Source organism: Alligator sinensis, unplaced genomic scaffold (assembly GCF_000455745.1).
Source record: "Alligator sinensis unplaced genomic scaffold, ASM45574v1 scaffold721_1, whole genome shotgun sequence".
Classification (NCBI taxonomy): Eukaryota; Metazoa; Chordata; order Crocodylia; family Alligatoridae; genus Alligator; species Alligator sinensis.
Window position 1 is genome coordinate 802,694 of NW_005841857.1, and position 18,035 is coordinate 820,728.

The 18,035-nt window shown below is 51.6% G+C and overlaps 1 protein-coding gene across 1 annotated transcript in view; it reads left to right on the plus strand.

The window, feature by feature from the left end:
- The first annotated feature begins 520 nt into the window (after positions 1-520).
- Positions 521-18,035, plus strand: part of LOC102377700 (serine/threonine-protein phosphatase 6 regulatory ankyrin repeat subunit B-like) — a 75,968-nt gene continuing 58,453 nt past the window's right edge. The window contains exons 1-3 of the mRNA XM_025214710.1: positions 521-673; positions 3,819-3,920; positions 13,230-13,328. Of these exons, the coding sequence (XP_025070495.1) occupies positions 521-673; positions 3,819-3,920; positions 13,230-13,328 (354 nt within the window). The remainder of the gene's footprint in view (positions 674-3,818; positions 3,921-13,229; positions 13,329-18,035) is intronic.

The following is an 18,035-nucleotide window of genomic DNA, read 5'->3' on the forward strand; positions in this document are numbered from 1 at the left end:
CGGCAACCTTTGTGCGTCTCAGGCCTGTCTGCAGTGAGAAAGCCTGAGCAGCAGGAGCCCTGGAGCCTGGATGTCGGTGCCAGTTTGCTGAATCCTCGTTAGAGAGATCTCTGTTCTTCCAGGTCCGGGACCATGAACTCAGCCGCCTTAAGCTCCTGCAGGAAAATCAATAAAGGGAGCCTTTTAATGTGCAGAAAACACACACTTTTTCTCCCTAGGAGGCTGATGCCAAGGTAACAGGGACACAAAGGAGGCGTTAGCAAAGTTTAACCAGAGCTCGGGCTGAAAGGTCTCTGATTGGGAGAGTCTGAATCAGTAGAGAAAGGGAGAGCAGGGCTGCTCTTGCCCCCCACCAAGAGAGAGGGACAGCCCGTATCAATCACAGCAGAGAAGCCAGAGCCGCCCCGGACAGCTTCCCGCAGCACAGCCCAGGGCAGAGCCGGGGAGGAGAGAGTGGGACGTCGCCTGGTTCCCTGGGGCAGGAGCACCAGGGCTGAACCTCGGGAAGAGACAGAACAAAATGCCAGAGACGGGTTCATCTCTCAGCCCCCCGGCTTCGTTAGCCTCCAGCTGCCCGGTGCTGCAGCTGGCCGCCAGAGGAGAATGGATTGCCTTGGAGCAAACCCTGAAAGGCATGGACAAGGGGGACCTGGCTGCCTTCCAGGCCGATCCGGTAAGCAGTCCATAGTTGGGAGGTTGTTTTATCCTCCACACGAATACAAGCGATGGAGACGGTGTCAGTAGCCCAAGGGCAGGGTGCACCACCTGGCCAGCAGGGTTAGGGTTAGGGTGTCTCTGTGCATCTTCTAGCATTAACCTCTCCTGGAGGCAATGAGTGGTCCAACACGGCTGGGCAAATCCTCTCCTGCTCCTGTTCCCCTTTCCAGCTGATGGCCTGTTGCCAATGGCTTCATTTTTCTTTTGCTTACTGAATTCACATAGAGAAGCTCCCTCTGCGCTAGGGGCTGTACAAACGTGAAGTGAGAGACAACCTTTGCCTTTATGATTCAAACAGAGAAAGGCAGTTGCAACCCCCATATCAGAAATGAGTCAGGGAGAGGGGAGGCCCCTCTGGGGTCCAGCCAGGAATTGAGCTCTGGTCCTGTGACCTAACCGAGCATCCTAACCACAAGGCTGTTGCTCAGGACAGACAGAGGATTAGGAAACATTTAATTGCATGGTGCTTGGGAACTGCCTTTTACAAAGGGGCCTGTATGCTGGACTGCTTCACGTCTGCTTGACTGCATGGGGTGAAGGCGTGGGAGCCTTGGACGAGAGGTCTCTGGTGGCTCAAGGATCTGGCAGCATTTCAGTCATTTGTGTTCAAGAGCTTTGCGTGTGCAACTGCGGGGCCTGCTTCTTTCAGCGCAGTCATATTGGGCCCTTGTCTGCGCCCGGCCTGGACTGAGAAGTTGGATGGCCTGATGTTGCCGGCACAAACAGCCATCGACGACCACGGTGCCTGAAAATAAATGTGGCCATTAAAAGATGCTTGCAACTCTTTCCAGGTGCAAAGAGGGGCTTACACCTTGATAAACCAGTTTGTATTTTCCTGAAATGATGACTTTAAAATGAAGCTATCTGTAGTGCCTAAAAATTAGCCATTTTGCATGATGACTTCCCCCCGCCATCCTCTTTTTTAGGGTGGGGTTTCTTTATAGTTGGTATTTAACAAACATGCCTGACTACCAATGTTGGGATGAGAAGTCCTCTTTTATGCACAGGATTGGTACAAAATAGGCAGCAAAAATGGCACACTCCCAGCAGCTACCCCATACCCTGGGGTCTGGACAGGCCACTTCTGGAGCCTGCGGTCCAGTTTCCAGGGCCTTTCTGCTCAGACTGGCATTTTAATGATGGCTCTGGCACGTGAATGCTTGTTCATCCAGGGCTATACGCACTCATTCCCATATGCCGGAGAATGACAGCAAGGAGCCTGATCTTGCCCCCTGCTAAGGGTCGTGGAAGCAAGACGGACTTATTTTAAAGCCTTTATTGCAACAGGTAAAATGCTGTATCAGTTGTTCTTGCAAAGTGAACAGATGGGCTCAGATGAAACTGGGAGGGGGTTTGCTGAGCTGACTTACAAAGGCGACATTTCAAAGAGAATTGCTCTGGTGTGATATTATACTGCTGATGCCAAGATAGGGCAAAAGGCGAACGTCTCCCTGGTACGGCACTGACATCACAGCGTCTCATCTCAGAGGCACAGCTGGGAACAGGCTGGCATTTCCTTCTGTTCCTTGTGCTCCTCAGTGGCTCAGGGGACAAGGCATATTGGGTACCACATTTAATAAGTCCTCAGTGATTCGGGAGCACCTGTTATGGTGGGATGCGCTCCTCTGTAGAGCCAGCAAGAAACTACCCCCTGTGTTTCCATTTCACAGGAACTGTTGAAGGGGAAGGGGGTGCTTTTCTTTTTCTCTTTCCTAACTTGGATTTGACCTGAACAGCCCTAACGAGGCAAGTGAACGTGCAGCATCTGCTGCTGAGAGGTAGCAAACAGGAGGGAAGCTTTGCTGCGGTTGCGCCGGCAGCACGGGGCTTTCAAAGGCCCAGCGACGGGTCGCTGACACCGATGCTCTGGCCAGTGTCACTGCCGACACTGCACACTTCATCCAGTTTGCCCAGCAGCTGCAGAAAGCCCAGAACTGGGGACCCTGGGGCGGTGCTGCCCTGAGGCTACAGGTGTAGGAGTCGGTCCCAAGACCACCAGCTCCTAGTCGTGCTTCTTCATCTGCGGTCTATCCAGGTCGCCCGTGGCTCTCTGACCATCGGCATCATGGAAACTCTGATGTACTGGCAGCTGCCGAGTCCTGGACCCTGGGATCCTGGGGCCCTGGGCTGTGGGACAGGCTGCCTGCTAGGTCTGTCCCCAAACAATGGAGCCTGGCTGCCTGAGAGTCAGGCCCCGAACTCCGATGAGGCTGGGTACCTGATCTCAGGCTCTCCCAGGTAGACAACCCCAGGTCCAAAGCACTGGGGCAGTCCTGCCAAGCTGGCTAATCCAAATGGGGCAGGCCATGTTTCCCAGCATCTCTAGCTTGGGGACATTCAATGTAGAGTGAGGAAGGGACAGCCCTGGGGTACCTAACCCTGGAAGCACCCGGTCCTCTGCCCCAAAGCAGCGTCCCAGGTGTCCAGGCAGCAATTCCATTGCAATCCAGCCTCGGAGTCGGCCAGCATCCATCCAATAACCCCAGCTGCACTGGAGCCGGGTGAAGCAGGGTTTTCCTGGAAACCTTCCCGCCTGCTTTGCTCCTCATTCACTTGGGAGCTTTGGAACAGCAACTCCTCTGTATCGGACTTGCCCTTTGCTCTGCTCCAAGGGCCGGGGGACAGACACAGGGTTTTACAGGCCTGGTTTAAGCACAGCACCCCAGAGATCTGTGAGGTTGGTGGGAGGCAAAATGAGACATCCTTGGACATATTTTCCCTGGGAAGTGACACACCCAGCTGTTCCACCTCTCCTGGTGGACCTGGCTCTCATCCTAGGGCCTCACCCCCGGGCTCATCCTTGCCTCCCCCGGCTTCGCCTTCAAGCTCAGTAGGCAGGTTGGCTTGCACCAACACTTGGCTTCTCACTTGGACTTGTGCAGCCTCCCTGATGCTGGGTGGGAACACGCTGCCTGGATATAGCAGGGGTGATGGAGCTCGGCATCCCAGCTACCTGGGACTTCCTATGGTGGTGGCTGCTTGGCAAAGGGGGTCTTTTGTCACCACCTGAGCAATGGCAGCTCATGACACCACTGGGGCATGAGCAGAGCAACCTCAAAGCTCTGAACACGCAGTCAATGATGCCTGTCTTGTCCCTGCAGGAGTCGGGCCTGACCCCGCTCATGGTCGCAGTGAGGGAGAACAGGCTGGCCATCGTCGAGAGGCTGCTGGAGCTAGGTGTAAACCCGTCTGAGCAAACCAAGGTAAGAAACCACACAAGGGCTGGCTCAGCAGTGCTGGGATGGGCAGGCACAGAAGAAGGAGGGGCAGGCTAGGCTAGGAGGAGATGTCCTGGTGAGCGCGATGGCTGAAAGGGACTTCAGGGTTACGGTCGATCACAAAATGAACATGAGCTACCAGTGCGACGCTGTAGTCAGCAGAGCTAATAGCACACTGGGATGCATTAGCTGATGCATCGCGAGCAGGGCTAAGGAAGTGATACTTCCTCTCTGCTCGGCGTTGGTGAGACCCAGCTGGAGTCCTGTGTCCACTTCTGGGCACCACACTTCAAAAAAGACCTGGAGGGCCAGGTCCAGAAAAGGGCCATGAGAATGATTAAGGGCCTGGAGGACAAACCTCATGAGGAAAGACTAAGAGACCTGGCACTGGTCAGCCTGGGGAAGAGATGACAGAGGGGGGACTTGGTGGCTGTGCATAAGTGTGTAAGGGGTGAATATCAGGAGCTGGGAGAAAAACTGTTCACTAGGGCACCCCAGGGGAGGACGAGGAGCAATGGCCCTAAACTGTTAGAGGATGGTTTTGGGTTGGATGTAAGGAAGAACTTCTCCATGGTAAGGGTGACCGGAATCGGGAATAGATTTCCCAAGGATGGGGTGCAGTCCCAACCTTGCAAGTCTTCAAGAGGAGACTGGACAGACACCTGGCTGGGATCATTTGATCTCAGCAGTATTCCTGCCCAGAGCAGGGGGGTTGGACTTGATGATCTTTTGAGGTCCCTTCATTTCTATAACTTGATGAAAAGCCCTGCCTGAAGCATGGGGTTGCGGGTGCCTGACCACAAAGAGGGGGCCCGGCCAGTGCTGCTACTTCAGTGTTCATCCTTTGTTACGCCGAAGCATAGTGGAGGTGAGAGTACTGCGCTCTGCTCAGACAGCTCATGAGAGAGTCCCAGCCTCAGGAGCTGCAGAGCTACAGAAAGCAGGCAAAAAGCATCAATACCCCCCTTTTGGAGGGGGAAACCAAGGCACAGAGAGTGCAAGGGCCGGGTTCACAGAAGACTTCAGGTGCTGAGTCTCCATGGCTTGAAGTCAGTGGATGTTGGCACCCACCGTGCCCTCTGAGCATGGTGCTGTGCTCATCCAGGCACAGTGCTGCGCTAATGCAGCTCTCCTGCTGCTTGGGGCACCACGGTGGCTCCTTCTCTCAGGCTATTGCCTGCACAGCCAGCTCAGGGCATCTCTGCGCAGTGTTAGGTGATGCCATGCAGACGTCCTGTGTGTGACCTGCCTCCTACCGGCAGTCCCGTGGCACAGATCGTTGGGTCTAGCTGGTGGGACCAGTAAGGATACCTGTGCTGGAACAATCCTGGAGCAGCAGAGAAGTGGCAAAACAGTTTGCACTGCCAGCGCCTATTGTTTAAAGAGTCTCGGTGGCTACCTGGCCCAGTGCACAGGCCGGTGCTTTCTGTTGCATTAAGATACAGCTACCCACAAGCAATGGGGAGGGGATGGAGGGCACGAGCCTGATAAACTTACTTTCCCAGAGGGCTTTTTTGCAATAGCACTGCAGAGCACGTGGCCCAAGGGAAGGGGCGCAGGGGTTGGGAAGGATGGTGGACGCAGAGCCAGAGGGACCAGGGGTCTAAGGATGCAGGGTGGTGCCTAGGGGGATTTTCCAAAGCCCCGTGCATTGCACGCAAGGAGTGCGGGACAGAGCTGGGAGCTGAGCGGCACCTCCCAAATGCCAGCCTGTGCCTGTGCTCTTTTGGGAACCCTGCGAGGCGCCTCTCTGCATCTCTAGACATGCAAACACTTTTGCAGGTCTGGCCCCAAGGCTGTGATCGGTGCAGGCTTTCCACTAACTCGGTTTCATGCTGGACTTGGGAACGTGGCTGTTGTCTTTTCATGCCATCTGCAGCAAACCAGCCAGCTGTCCAGGCCCAGGCCCCGAATCGGGCTCACCATTCCCACCACCCTGCCTCCACCCAGGGCTTGAAAGACCTTGCCAAGGAGTGAACTCATGCTGGGGTGAGGGGGGAGCTAATCCCTTGCTTTTGCCTTCCCAGAGCCAGGCTGGGAATGCAGATTGAGGGAGCTCCCAGTGCCACTCAGAGGGGCACCAAGAGTGCAGGTGGCTTGCTGGAGCCCCTGCTCGGTCGCCAGCTTCTTCCCTGAGGCTGCCCCCACCCCTGCTGCTCTGGCAGGGATCCCCACGGCCCGGCATTCCCAGGGCACAGCGTTCTTTTCTGCAAGAGCCATGGCAGGGCAAGGCGGAGGATGTTCAGACCCTGCATGCAGGAGGCTGAGTGCTTACTTCCCACCTGGCAAACGCAGAACAAGCTGGGGCCCTTTCCATGCAAGCAGAGTCCTGAGCACACCTGCCAGCTCGCTGGGTGACTCGCGCGGGGGCCGCCGGCTGTCCAGAATGAATGCCCCTGGCTCCAGGAAGACCAGCGTTTCCAGCACCAAAAACAAAGCCTTCGATGAATGTCTCCGCTGACCTCCAGGAGGGAGGTTTCATTCATGCGGCAGCTCCTTTCATTCTAACTGGAAATGGGAACGAGCTAATTAATTTTGAGTAAGGATTGCTCCAGGGCTCAGAGGCCCAGCCAAAACCAGAGCCCTCCCCGGCCCCCCTGGGAGAGAGGATTTGGAAAGCAGAGCACGCAGGCTGTCTGAGAGCAAATGCTACGCACGGCGCCACACAGCACCTCCCTCAGCAGGTCTTCGCTGCCTGCGACTGCCCTGCTGCAATAGTAAGTGGCTCTTGCAAGTCGCAGCAGGTGCTCACATAGCTTCACCTGCTTTGTATACGTGCTATCAGTGCAAAGTCAATCAGAAGCTGGCTCACAGTTTCCGAATGAGGACTAAAAGGCTTCCTGGCTTTGCAATCCAGTGCTCATGCCATGGAGCCAAATCAGCCTCCACCCCGAGGACACCCATCAGAAATGCCAGTAGGAGTAGCCTCAGATCATCCCCGCATCTGCCGGCCGCTCTTTCTGGTTGTTTCCTTTACTGTTGGGGTCTGGTTTAAAGCAAGGATCTTCCCATGTGCGCTCCAATGACTAGCTGAAACTCTCCCTGTCGGCCCAGATGGTCTACATCAATTCAAGTGAAATACATAAAGAGCCAGATGAGTGTTTGATCTCAGGGAGCATCTAAGCTGATGGGAAGAGATCTCTCTCACCTGGTTGCTTTCACACCCACCCTTGATTTTGATCTGGGATCTCATCTGATGTGAGACTTCTCTATGATAAACCAAGATCAGAAGCTGAAGTGGGTGCAAGTTTGCACAGAGCTATGCCCGTCACAGGCTGGGAGGGGAAGCCGAGAGGAGCGATCTGCCAGCAGAGACCTATGAACTAATTGCATTTAGTAAGTAATTCAGAATTACAAATGCCCAAGAACCACGTGTGATCCCTTTCTCTCGAGGCCAACCTTGGGGCAGGCCAAGAGATGCTGCACATGTCAGAAGAATGACTTTGTTGTACTTCACTTACCTGGCTCCGGCACCAAGTTTCAGCGTAAAGGCGAGCTTTGCCCAAGCATGCTTGCTGCGTAATAACTTCACGGCCGGTTGAGCACAAAGCTGCTAGACGAATCCCCTCACGGCTGAAGTTTCTCAGTAACAGCTTGAACGATTATTCAAAGCTGCTCCGGCAAGAGTCCTTCATGCATAATGACAGGCTTATTGCTGTAACAGAATAGCGCTGTCACCCGTCATGAAGATGTATTAGAGGGGTCTTCTCTTCCAGGAGGAACTACAAGGCCCAGGACAGGTCTGAGAGCAGCTGCTTGTGCAGCAACAGTCAATCTTGCAGTTGAGCCCGATGTGCTGTGTTGATGGGACATTTTTCTCGGGGTTTGCACAGGGTGGGGAAGTGCTGTCAGCCCGTTCCTATAGGACAGGCAGGCTGCAGGGATGCATGGTGTTAATCCCCTGTGGGAGCTTCACCTTGGGGTCCATCCAGGGCAGGAGCGCTGCCTCCTCCTGCCTTTCTCAGTGACTGTGGACACCGCTATCTGTAATCTCAGCATTGCTGATGCTTTCCCTCAGTCCTCACAACCAAGCCATGCCCATATCATAGAATCACAGACAAGAAGGGGGTGAAGGGACCTAAAGGAGGTCACATCTAGTCCAACCCTCTGCTCAAAGCTGGACCAGCCCCAACTACATCATCCCAACCAAGGCTATGCTGAGCTGGGCCTTAAAAACTTTCAAGGATGGAGAGTCCGTCACTTCTCTAGTAACCCAGTCCAGTGCTTTACTACCCTCCTCATAAGGAAGTTTTCCCTGGTATCTAACCTCAGCTCCCAACCATTTTCGTTGCCCGCCACTCCAACTTATCCACATCCTTTCTGTAGTGGGGGTCCACAACTGGACATGGGACTCCAGATGTGGCCTCCCCAGTACAGCATGGAGAGGAAGAATTGCTGCCCTCGATCTACTGGCAACGCTCCTACCAGTGCAGCCCAGGATGCTATTAGCCTCCTTGGCAGCAAGGGCACACTGTTGACTCCTATCCTACGGCTTTACCCCGCATGAGGTCTGTCAGAGCCTGCCTTTTCTGCTTACACAGCTACAGCTATTGCCTAGACCTTCACTGTCACACCCTGTCTGTCGTATTGCCCTGCACCCTGGTTCTCTGCCCTCTTACTGCTGTGGAAATCACTTCCCGGCTTATTGCTTTTACTGCCTCACCTCTGCCTTTGCCTCCCTCCATGGCATCAAGAGCCATCTTCTTGTCCTCACTTTCACTTGATGACCCAACCCCAGCTGAAAGTAGCCCAGGAAATGCCGTTCTCAGGATCTCAGTTTCTGGTGCATTTGAGAGCAGACCCTAAGGATGACCCCGCTGCCATTTCTCTGGACTTGGAGCATGCCTGGGGGAGCAGGTGAACAGGATGTGTCTGGGACAGTCAGTGCTTCAGACGTGTGCAAGAGGTTTGCTGTATTCTCTGGCTGTTTCTGTGTGCTAGAGTCAGCGCTTTCTGGGTTCAGAGCCTGGGAAGCTCAGCCCTGAAGGGCACAATCCCCAAGTGCACGTCTTTCCTTTTGAGACAAGACACGACAACAATTGCATTTAAAAAAACAGAATTACTATAACCCATAACTAGGGACATGGGAATAGCAGGGGTCTCCAGTCCCTGCTGTTGCAGGCAACTGTCTCACATAAACTTTCAAAAACTAATTAAACTCCATCTTAAAACTGGCTGCCGTTCTTGCCCTGCCTCTCCCTTTGGGAGGCTGCTCCAGGCCCTCGTTGGCTAGACACCTCCTAATTTTCAACCTATGCTTATTCATGACCAGCCTCTATTCACTTGTTCTTGTGCCAGCATTGTTCTTTAGCTCAGACAGCCCTGCACCCTTCTGGCTGCTTATCCCTCTGCATTTATAAAGAGCAATTATAGCCCCTCTCTGCCTTTGCTTGGCTAGGCTAAACGAGGCAAGCTCTTTTAGCCTTCTCTAACACAACTTGTAACCTCCTAGTTATAAATACCTGTGAGCAACCTAACAGCCACAGGCATAGCTGCCCACCAGAGGTAATATATATGGATTCATGGCCCGTGAACCAACTGAGTCCTGCCTGCTGAATTCAACCCTTTTACTACTTCATTTCTTAAGTGGCTCACACGTCTCTTCAAATGGCCCAAATAGAAGAGGACTTTGCTAACACACGACCAACACAGCAGCACTGAAAAGAAAGGAAAGGAAAATGTACAAGCCTATAAGCTTTCTTTTCTCTGGCCCCTCTGGGTTTGCACCACACAAGGGATTGCCAGTGGGCTTATTTTACACATCCTGTTTGCAATGAGTGTTCGAGGGTCTCGATTGGCTCGTCAGAGGAAGAGGGCAACATTTGAGAAACATTTATATCCTGGGACCCCAGCAAATGCACCCAAACCAGCTCTTTTCCACTGGGTCCTGGGGAGGTGTAACTACACCAGAGCTAACGTTCTGGGGAAAAATCAGGTCCCTAGGATTTTTCCCTCTGCACCTGGACTCTTAATTGGTCCTCCCAGGCAGATGGTACCTACTGGTCCATAAACAACTAACCTTTCCCTGCTCTAATACACTTAGTATGTTCCAGGGGTGGAGGTTGTAGCCGCGTTAGTCTAAGGACATAGGCAGACAAGGCTTTTTGGATGAATCTGATATCTTTTATTAGACCAACTGAAATAGCTGGAAAAAAACAATTCCAACTATTTAAGTTGGTCTAATAAAAGATATCAGATTCACCCAAAGAGTCTTGTCCGCCTTAGTACATTCTGCACGGCAGAATCAGAAATTCATCAGCCCTTTAGTTCTTTTATGCCACCGAGGCTTCTGGGAAACTCGGTCGGGACAACTGCAATGTGGAATCCATCAACTATATTAGGTGATGTAATCCACTAAACATAAGTAGACTTGCAACTAAGACAGCAGCACGCACATGTATGTGGCCATTTGGATTGTCTGCTGCAGAAATCTCAGGACGGGGAAAACTTCCTAAGTGAAAGGATGGTAGGACAGTGGAATGAGCCGCCCGGGGAAGTTGTGGAAACGCCTTCCTTGGAGATGTTTAAGAGGCTAGATGCCCATCTGTCTGGGATGGTTTAGGATCAGCAATGTTTGCATCTGTTGAGGGCTAGACTGGCTGACCTCCCAGCCCCGCGATCCATCAGCCTACACATCAACGCTGACCGGCAATGTTCATCTGGTCCTGGAGGTGCCCGACCCTCTTGCCGCGACTTGTGGGCATCAGCAATCCACACATTCTGGTCGTTTCGTATCCTGGGGCTTGGCTGTCTCAACCAGGTGCCGTGCTGCTGGTTGGAGACCTGCCCAGACAAGATGAGTGACACCATGCTGCTCTTTCTCTCCTCTCCCTGGCTTTTGGAGAGCTTGTCATCTAGTTTTCTGTACTCAGAGTCTCTCTAGGGTGCAACCTCTAATGACTGAAGAGCAATCTGGTGTGACCCCAATGCTGTGAACAACCATCACTTCCCCTGACAGACACACGCCCTTCCAAATTCGACTGCCCTTTTTTGTCTCGCCTGCCTCTCTCTCCTCCTGCAGGCCCCAGGGACTGATAATAGTTTCCAGCAGGGCAGGCGTTCTTGCTCTCAATTTTCTGTTGAACAAAATGTCAGCAGGTGACAGTCCAGGCTGCTTTAATAGGACTAAGTATGAATCCTGCCTTCTGCCTCAGCTCTCACGTCTTCTTGTCTTTTGATAGCAGCCGTGTGATAGAGAGTCCAAATCCCCACCTTGCCCTCCAGAAACATCTGTCTGGACTGAGTGACTTTATTGGGCAGCTAATAATTGCTCCGGGGTTAATTCTGCGTCTTCCACTAATCCGAGCTGGCTGTTCCCGATGCCATTCACAATCTGGTCTCCGATCAGGAATTCAATCAACACCCCTCACATGGGAAGGTTGAGTTTTCAGCTTTAGGATCAGCCTTTCCATGACTTCACCATCTTTTTAGTGTCTCTGTTTAGAAACATATGGCTCATTTTTCTGTGGAGTACAATGCTCACGGTTTGGTACTCCAAGTTTCACAGTTAGCCTGCCTGGTGCGAGTCAGCTGAAAACAATTTAACATATTAGCTCTTGTCCGAAATAAAGCCACCTTCTGACAATTGCATGAGAGGACACCATTTTTTTTTTTTGGTCATTCATCAGTAAAGAGAATACAGCAAAATCCAGCCATTGCAATGGAGCAGGGGACAGACCGCATGTGGCCCAGGGAAGCAGGGAGCAGAAGTGGAGAAGCAAGCCCAGAGAAGGAGGGGTTTATAGGCCAATTTTCAACTGCACTCTGCCCTGAGTACAGAAGACAGCTTCCTCCCCAAGGTTATTACACAGACTTTGTCTGAGGATCTTAAATATAAGTGGTCTCAACCTGATTATCTGTTTTGAATTTTATGCTTTGGCGATTCTGTTGTGAGAGAGGCTGGAAAGGTTACATTACGTGTCGGAAGTAGTTGCCTGATGATTCCTTTATGCTTCATTACTGGATTGGGAATGAAGTGTCAGAGGGTGTTTAATTAAGCTCATCCATTAGAAAAGCTGTTTCAAGTCCATTTCCTTTGTCTAGGCAACGGGGCAGGAGCTGAAAGGGCTCAGGTCCTGATTCCACCCCCTTCAATGGGACTTCAGCACATGCTTATACCCTGCGCTGAATTCAAGAGTCTTCAAGATCCTTGCATTAAAAGTGCTGTAAAAAAAGCAAAATATTTCTATTCTATTCTACTATACTATGCTATGCTATGCTATGCTATGCTATAAGTACTATACTATACTGAAAGCAAAATATTAATGTCATGCTGAACTATTTCCAGGCATGTTTTCCGTCTCGCCCCTTAGTTCTCTGATATCTCTTTTCATCAGAGAGATTTGTTCCTCTTAACTGAAGAACTATTTGCCCATTAACTTGTGATTTATTTTTAGTAGCAATAGCCAGCTGATGCTTTCCACGCAGTTGGCTCAACTAACAAATCTCTGAGTTAGGAGTAGAGACCATCTGTTGGCTTCACCCACATGCTGTTAACTTTGGGGCAACGATGTGCGTTCTCAGGGTTTTGTGCTTTTCTTTTTTTCATGATGCTCTGGGCCTCCGGTAGTAAGAAGTCTGCTGGTCACAATCCACTGGGTTTTATCACTTCTGATAGCTCCAAGATGTCGCTATCCTTGTAAACCACTAAGATGCTTGGTGAAATCACTATGACATGTTCCTTGGCCGGACATTTCCGAGTTTCCAATTCCTGTCTTGCCAAGGGGGGGCTGAGATTCAGCGACCACTGCACCTTGCTTCTTGTAAGCAGGACCTAGGTTGCAGGAACATGTCAGCCTATTGCCCCCGGATGGCCAGGAGCTGTCCCTAGGTCAGCAGTGACCTGAGGCAGTTTCCATCCAACAACACAAGATGACATTGGCCCCTGTTCCACGCCCTATGGATGGGTGTCCTCGATGCACCTGCTCCCCAACTGCCTGCTTTGTCAGTATGGTAAGTAATGAACAGGCGCGGAGCCTAGTTCCCCTTCCATGCTTAGAGATGAAGTAACGGTCTGTGATTTCACTGTGATAACTGGTATAAAAAGGGCTCAAGATGGTCCCTCCAGGTTTGGGTTGAGGTATGTTGCAGGGCAGGATGGGGGAAGCTTTAGATGGGGAAGATCTTGAACCTTTCAGAGGGTAAACCTCTTCTTTCAGGCCACCACGTCCCAGCCGCTCTGAACTGATGTTTGGGAGAAGCCACCCCTGCAGGACACACTATTTAGGCACTATTTTGGGCTGGGGAATTGCTCTGAGGAGCGTCACTAATTGCTCTTTCTCTGCTGCCTTCCAGAATGGCCGAAACGCTTTGCACGTGGCCGCTGCCCACTCCAAGGAGGAGATCATCCGGCTGCTGTTGGCTAGGAAAGCAGATCCCAACCTCCCGGGAGGGGTACGTGCACCCAAGCTGATGTGGTGAGGGATGTGCCGCTTTGGCCCTTTGGTTCCCCCATCTCTTTCTTCACCAGAGTGATCATTCCCAGCACTGCTGCTCTTGAGGGAGCCTCTCGCCGCTGCCACCGGTCATTTAAAATGGGATATTTGCCAAACAAAAAACACCAGGGACAAGTGGGGCTTGGAAAGGACCTGCTGTCCTGTTCGCTGTTTAGGTTTTGAAATAGTGGGGCTTCCAGACCATCACCCACGGCACATCCCAGAGTGGTGACACAACTTGTCCTATGCAGTAAATGCAGACGCCCTCCTTCTCTGCACCACACAGCTCAGGCTTCTTCTCTATGGGGCTCTCTCCAACCCAGCATCAAACCTCGCAAACCAAGCAGCTCCCATTACTTCCCTTCTCACAGCCGAGCAGAGCTCACGGTAGGGAACTTCCTCACTGGGGATTCAAGCTTTGAGAGGTTTCTCTGTGAGAAAGGGTATGGCAGTCAGGACCCTCACTTGGGAGAGAGGAAACCTGAGTTCTCCCACCCCTCCTCTAATGAATATCTAAGCATTTTATAGTAAGTTGAAGGAAAAGTGCTTTGCCCCAAGTGGAAAGGGGTTGTTTCATTCATTCTGAAATACCGGTCAATGGGAAGGGTTGAGAAGGGAGCGGGAGACAGGTTGTCCCAATTCTCTTCATTTTGGTTTGGTGGCAGACCTGAAAGCCTCACTTCTGGTGCAGCTCTGGGCGAGCCCCCGGAGCACACATCAAGGATGGGGGTACAGTTTGCCTGGGAAATGAATGCCTGGGCTGGAGGAGGGCTTCAGGAAGCATGGAGCATGCATGCCGGGATCCCGCAGAGGGGATTGGGATTGCATGGAGCCTGCCTGCAGGATGTGGGACCGGGGATCTTTCTCACAGTAGGGAATCAATGTTGCATGGGGAGAACATGCCGAACAATGCCAATCGGGAGCTGGGAAGGCAGAAGCATCCCCACCCATCCTCTGCCCTGGCTGCCTGTTGCCCCATTGTAAGCCTTTGGATTGACTATAGCTGCAAGCAGCCTGCTCAGGGTTTCCCCTGAGGCGTTGTACACCTCCTTCAGTTAGGGGAACGTGAGAACTTTCCATAACACATGCACAAAGCCAGAGCCAGCAGGCCCGGGACCCCGAGCCTCTCTCTAGCACCTGTTCCAGGCCTAAAGAGACAGAAGGGTCTTCATTTCTTTTAATGACCAGCAAGTCCACGTCCAGCTGTAGAGAGGAGTTCATTGCTCAGTCTTGCCCTGTGCTGGCCATTGGCTGGAAATGTCTCGACATGTGCATCTGTGGCAGACAGATGGAGGAACAAAGTGGTTTTTGCCTTTGTGCCTACTTCTGCCACGGTGTCAACTTCCTTTCTTATGACAGTCCAGTGGAGGCCACCTAAGATGGCCCAGCATCTGCCTCATTATATGTAAGGTGGAAACCTCATTCAGTGAGCTTCTTCCAGCCGGGATCATTGACTTCTTGTCCTGTCAGGCCATGAATTTCAGTGCCATTTTCCTCATTTTGTAGTTTCCTTCTCTAGCCCACTGGTACTCAGCCTTTTTGCCTGGAAGCTGGATAGGCAGTGGCTGGTCCATTCATGGGCCAGATCTGGCCAGTGGTCCTGATCCGGTATCCAGGGTGAGTGGAAAGGGACCCCATCCAGCTACGTGGAGGAGAGTGAGGGCCCCAGTCCAGCTGGATAAGGAAAGGGGACATGGCGTAGCTCTGAACCAGCCATGCAGGGACGCAAGGAGCCGTGGCCTGGCCCCAAACCCGACATGCAGGAGGCTTGGGAGTTTGGCAGCAGGGCAGCACGGCAGCATTGCCATTGTTCTCCCACTGCCAAATTTCCAGACCCATGCAATGTCTTGCAGGCTAAATGCCATGGCTCCATGGACCACACCTGACCCATGGGCCTGAGGTTGAGCACCTCTGCTCTAGACAGATGAGTCTGCTGGCAACGAGAATAACGTTGAACACACTCATGTAGACGGTGCTATCTGTGGGGGTGAATGACCAAATGCACAAAATGCAGAATGGGGATAACTGGCTGGCTGGTCATGTTGCAGAGGAGGATTCAGGGGTGTGGGCAGATCGCAGACTCAACATGAGTCCTCAGTGTGACTTAGAGCTGCATCAGCAGGAGTCTCGGGTGTAAGACATGGGAGGTGATGGTACCACTCAACTTGGCACTGGTTAGGCCTCACCTAGAGTACTGTGTGCAGTTCTGGGCTCCATGTTTTCGAAAGGTGTAGGGCAGCTGGAAAGGGTCCAAAGGTGAGTGACACAAATGATAAAGGCGTTAGAAGGCAAGCCATACAAGAAAGGCTGAGAGAGCTAAGGTTAGCTTAGAGAAAGGGGGATCCAGTGGGGACACAATAGCAGGTTTCAAATATTTGAAAGGCTGCCATCGAGCAGGAAAAATGGCTGGAGGCTGGATAAGCACTTGATAGGGATCATTATTTCTTGCAGTGATGCAAATAGAGGGGAAAAGCATTTGATACGGGTAGTTATTTCTTGCAGTGATGCAGGGGGTTTGGACCAGATGAGTCTTGAGGTACTTTCCAATCCTCTTCTGCAAGCCTGTCCTACCTCTTCTCATCTCTGTGGTATGAACAGCGGGTTGAAAGGCAGCTCTTTCGGTCTTCTCTGTGACACAGGAAGTTTTTGTTTGCTCTAGTCAACAATTGCAGATGCTCTTCCTTCCGTGTCGGCTTTGTGCCTAGGTCCGTTACTGTAGAGGGATCACTAGAACTGCTATTGTCTTTTTTGAAGAGAGATAGGTGGGATGAACATGTACAGACAAATCCTTAAACCTCCTGATGGTTTTTCTCAAACTGGCTGAAACATTTCCAGTGAAGTCGTTTTCTGTTCAAAATGCAGCATTGCCCCCCCCCCTAAAAAAAGGAGGGGGGGGTGCTTTTGTGCAATGCATCAATTCTGGTGCAATTTTCACTGGAAAACAAATTATGTTTTGTTTCCTTTTCGCACAGCCAAACACTTCAACTTGACTTATTTTACAATAATTAATAGCCTACAATATTTAATATTATTTTTCAGCTTTATTGAAATGCAAGTTGTGTTTGTTTTGGTTGAATTGATTGTTCTGTTCCCAAACTGAATTTGTTTCGCAGACTTCTGTTGTGCTGAAATAGTCAAAAATTCACCTGTCGCTCTGATTCCAGGTGTTTATTTTCTGACCGTTTTTTTTTTTTTTTAATTTTCAGAATTCTCTTGTGGTAGAAAAAAATCCATTTTCCAACCAGCGTCTTGTCCATCCCCAGCATTCACGTACAAATCAGGATGCATTTTTCATTCTCCTTCCACCTTGTCTTTTACAAACATTGTGGGCCCTCCAGTAATGGGCCCTCTGTGACTATGTCAGGAGGAGATTAGTTTGCTAGTAAGGTCAGTAGAAAGGCTATGGGCACAGATGACTACCTCTAGGCTAAGGCTGAGGCAGATGAACAGGTATTTGGGTAGTCTCAAACCCTGTTCTGGTGTGGACTGGATATCATTTAACGGGATAATTCTTTGTCTAAACACAGCATCTCTTCTTCATCTACACACTGCCTAAAGAACATCTATTTGTAAGTCAAAACTGAACACTTCTCTCCCTTGCAGGGAGACCATGGGTGCAGGAGGGGGAAAGGGGCATGTGTTGGCTTACATGCCCAGCTGGGTCCCCTGTCTGCGGTCAGAAGGGCAGCATCTGGGTCTGCTGTCCCCCCTGAAGCCCTGGGGCAGAGCTGCTTTGCCAGCCAGCACATGCCACACAGCCTCTGACCCTCTTCCTTGCATTGCGTGTCAACTAGACCGCAACCCAGCCAGAGAAGAGAAAGTCCCCATAGCGTCATTCCCGTCAGCCTCAAGCACAAGTACAAGGGGTGGGCCTTGAATCTGAAAAGAAAGAAACACCCTACATTTGTCAGAAGGAGTTTAAATAGCATCTCTTCATTGCTCAGTCTTGCTCTGTGCTGGCCATTGGCTGGAAATGTCTCGACATGTGCATTTGTGGCAGACAGATGGAGGAACACAGCATTGGCTGCAGCGTGCTGCATGTGGCCCAGATGGCAGAGCTGGCCCCTTTGGCTGCATTCCTGAGGAACCTCGTTTGGTTCCCTAAGTGAAAGCTGCTCTTGCCCTGATCCCACATCCTCCTACCGGGCTTGGAGCGGAGCCAGGCAGCAGTTGGTGATGGGGAACAGACAATACCTTTGCCCCTCTTCGTAGGTGCAGCTGGAGAGACTTCCACCCCAGGGGTGGACAGGTTCTGAGCTACTTATTGCCAGCCCAGAAAGACAAGGGCAGCTTGTCTTAGTCTATCGCTGCATATGAGTTGTAACCCATATTCATCCTTGTGAAGGGTTTGTAAAAGAAGTCTCAATAAATGTATGCCCATGGGTGAGTCACCATTAGTTGATTCTGGCTCAGAAGCAAAGCAGGTTTGGCCCTGGTCAGTATGGGGGCAGGGGACCCTGAAGGACTACTTGTGCACTGCAAGAAGTGGTGCTGGTGATTCAGAAGGCACCTTTCAACCCTCCGTAGTGCACACCCCATCCTGGCACTGGGGCCAGCTGTGCTGGGGAAGGTGCAATCTTTTGGATGGGCAGTGGAAGGGAGAAATGTGACTGAGGTCTCTGCGTCTTTCTCCAGAAATTCCTGACCTGAACTTGTAAGGGAAAGA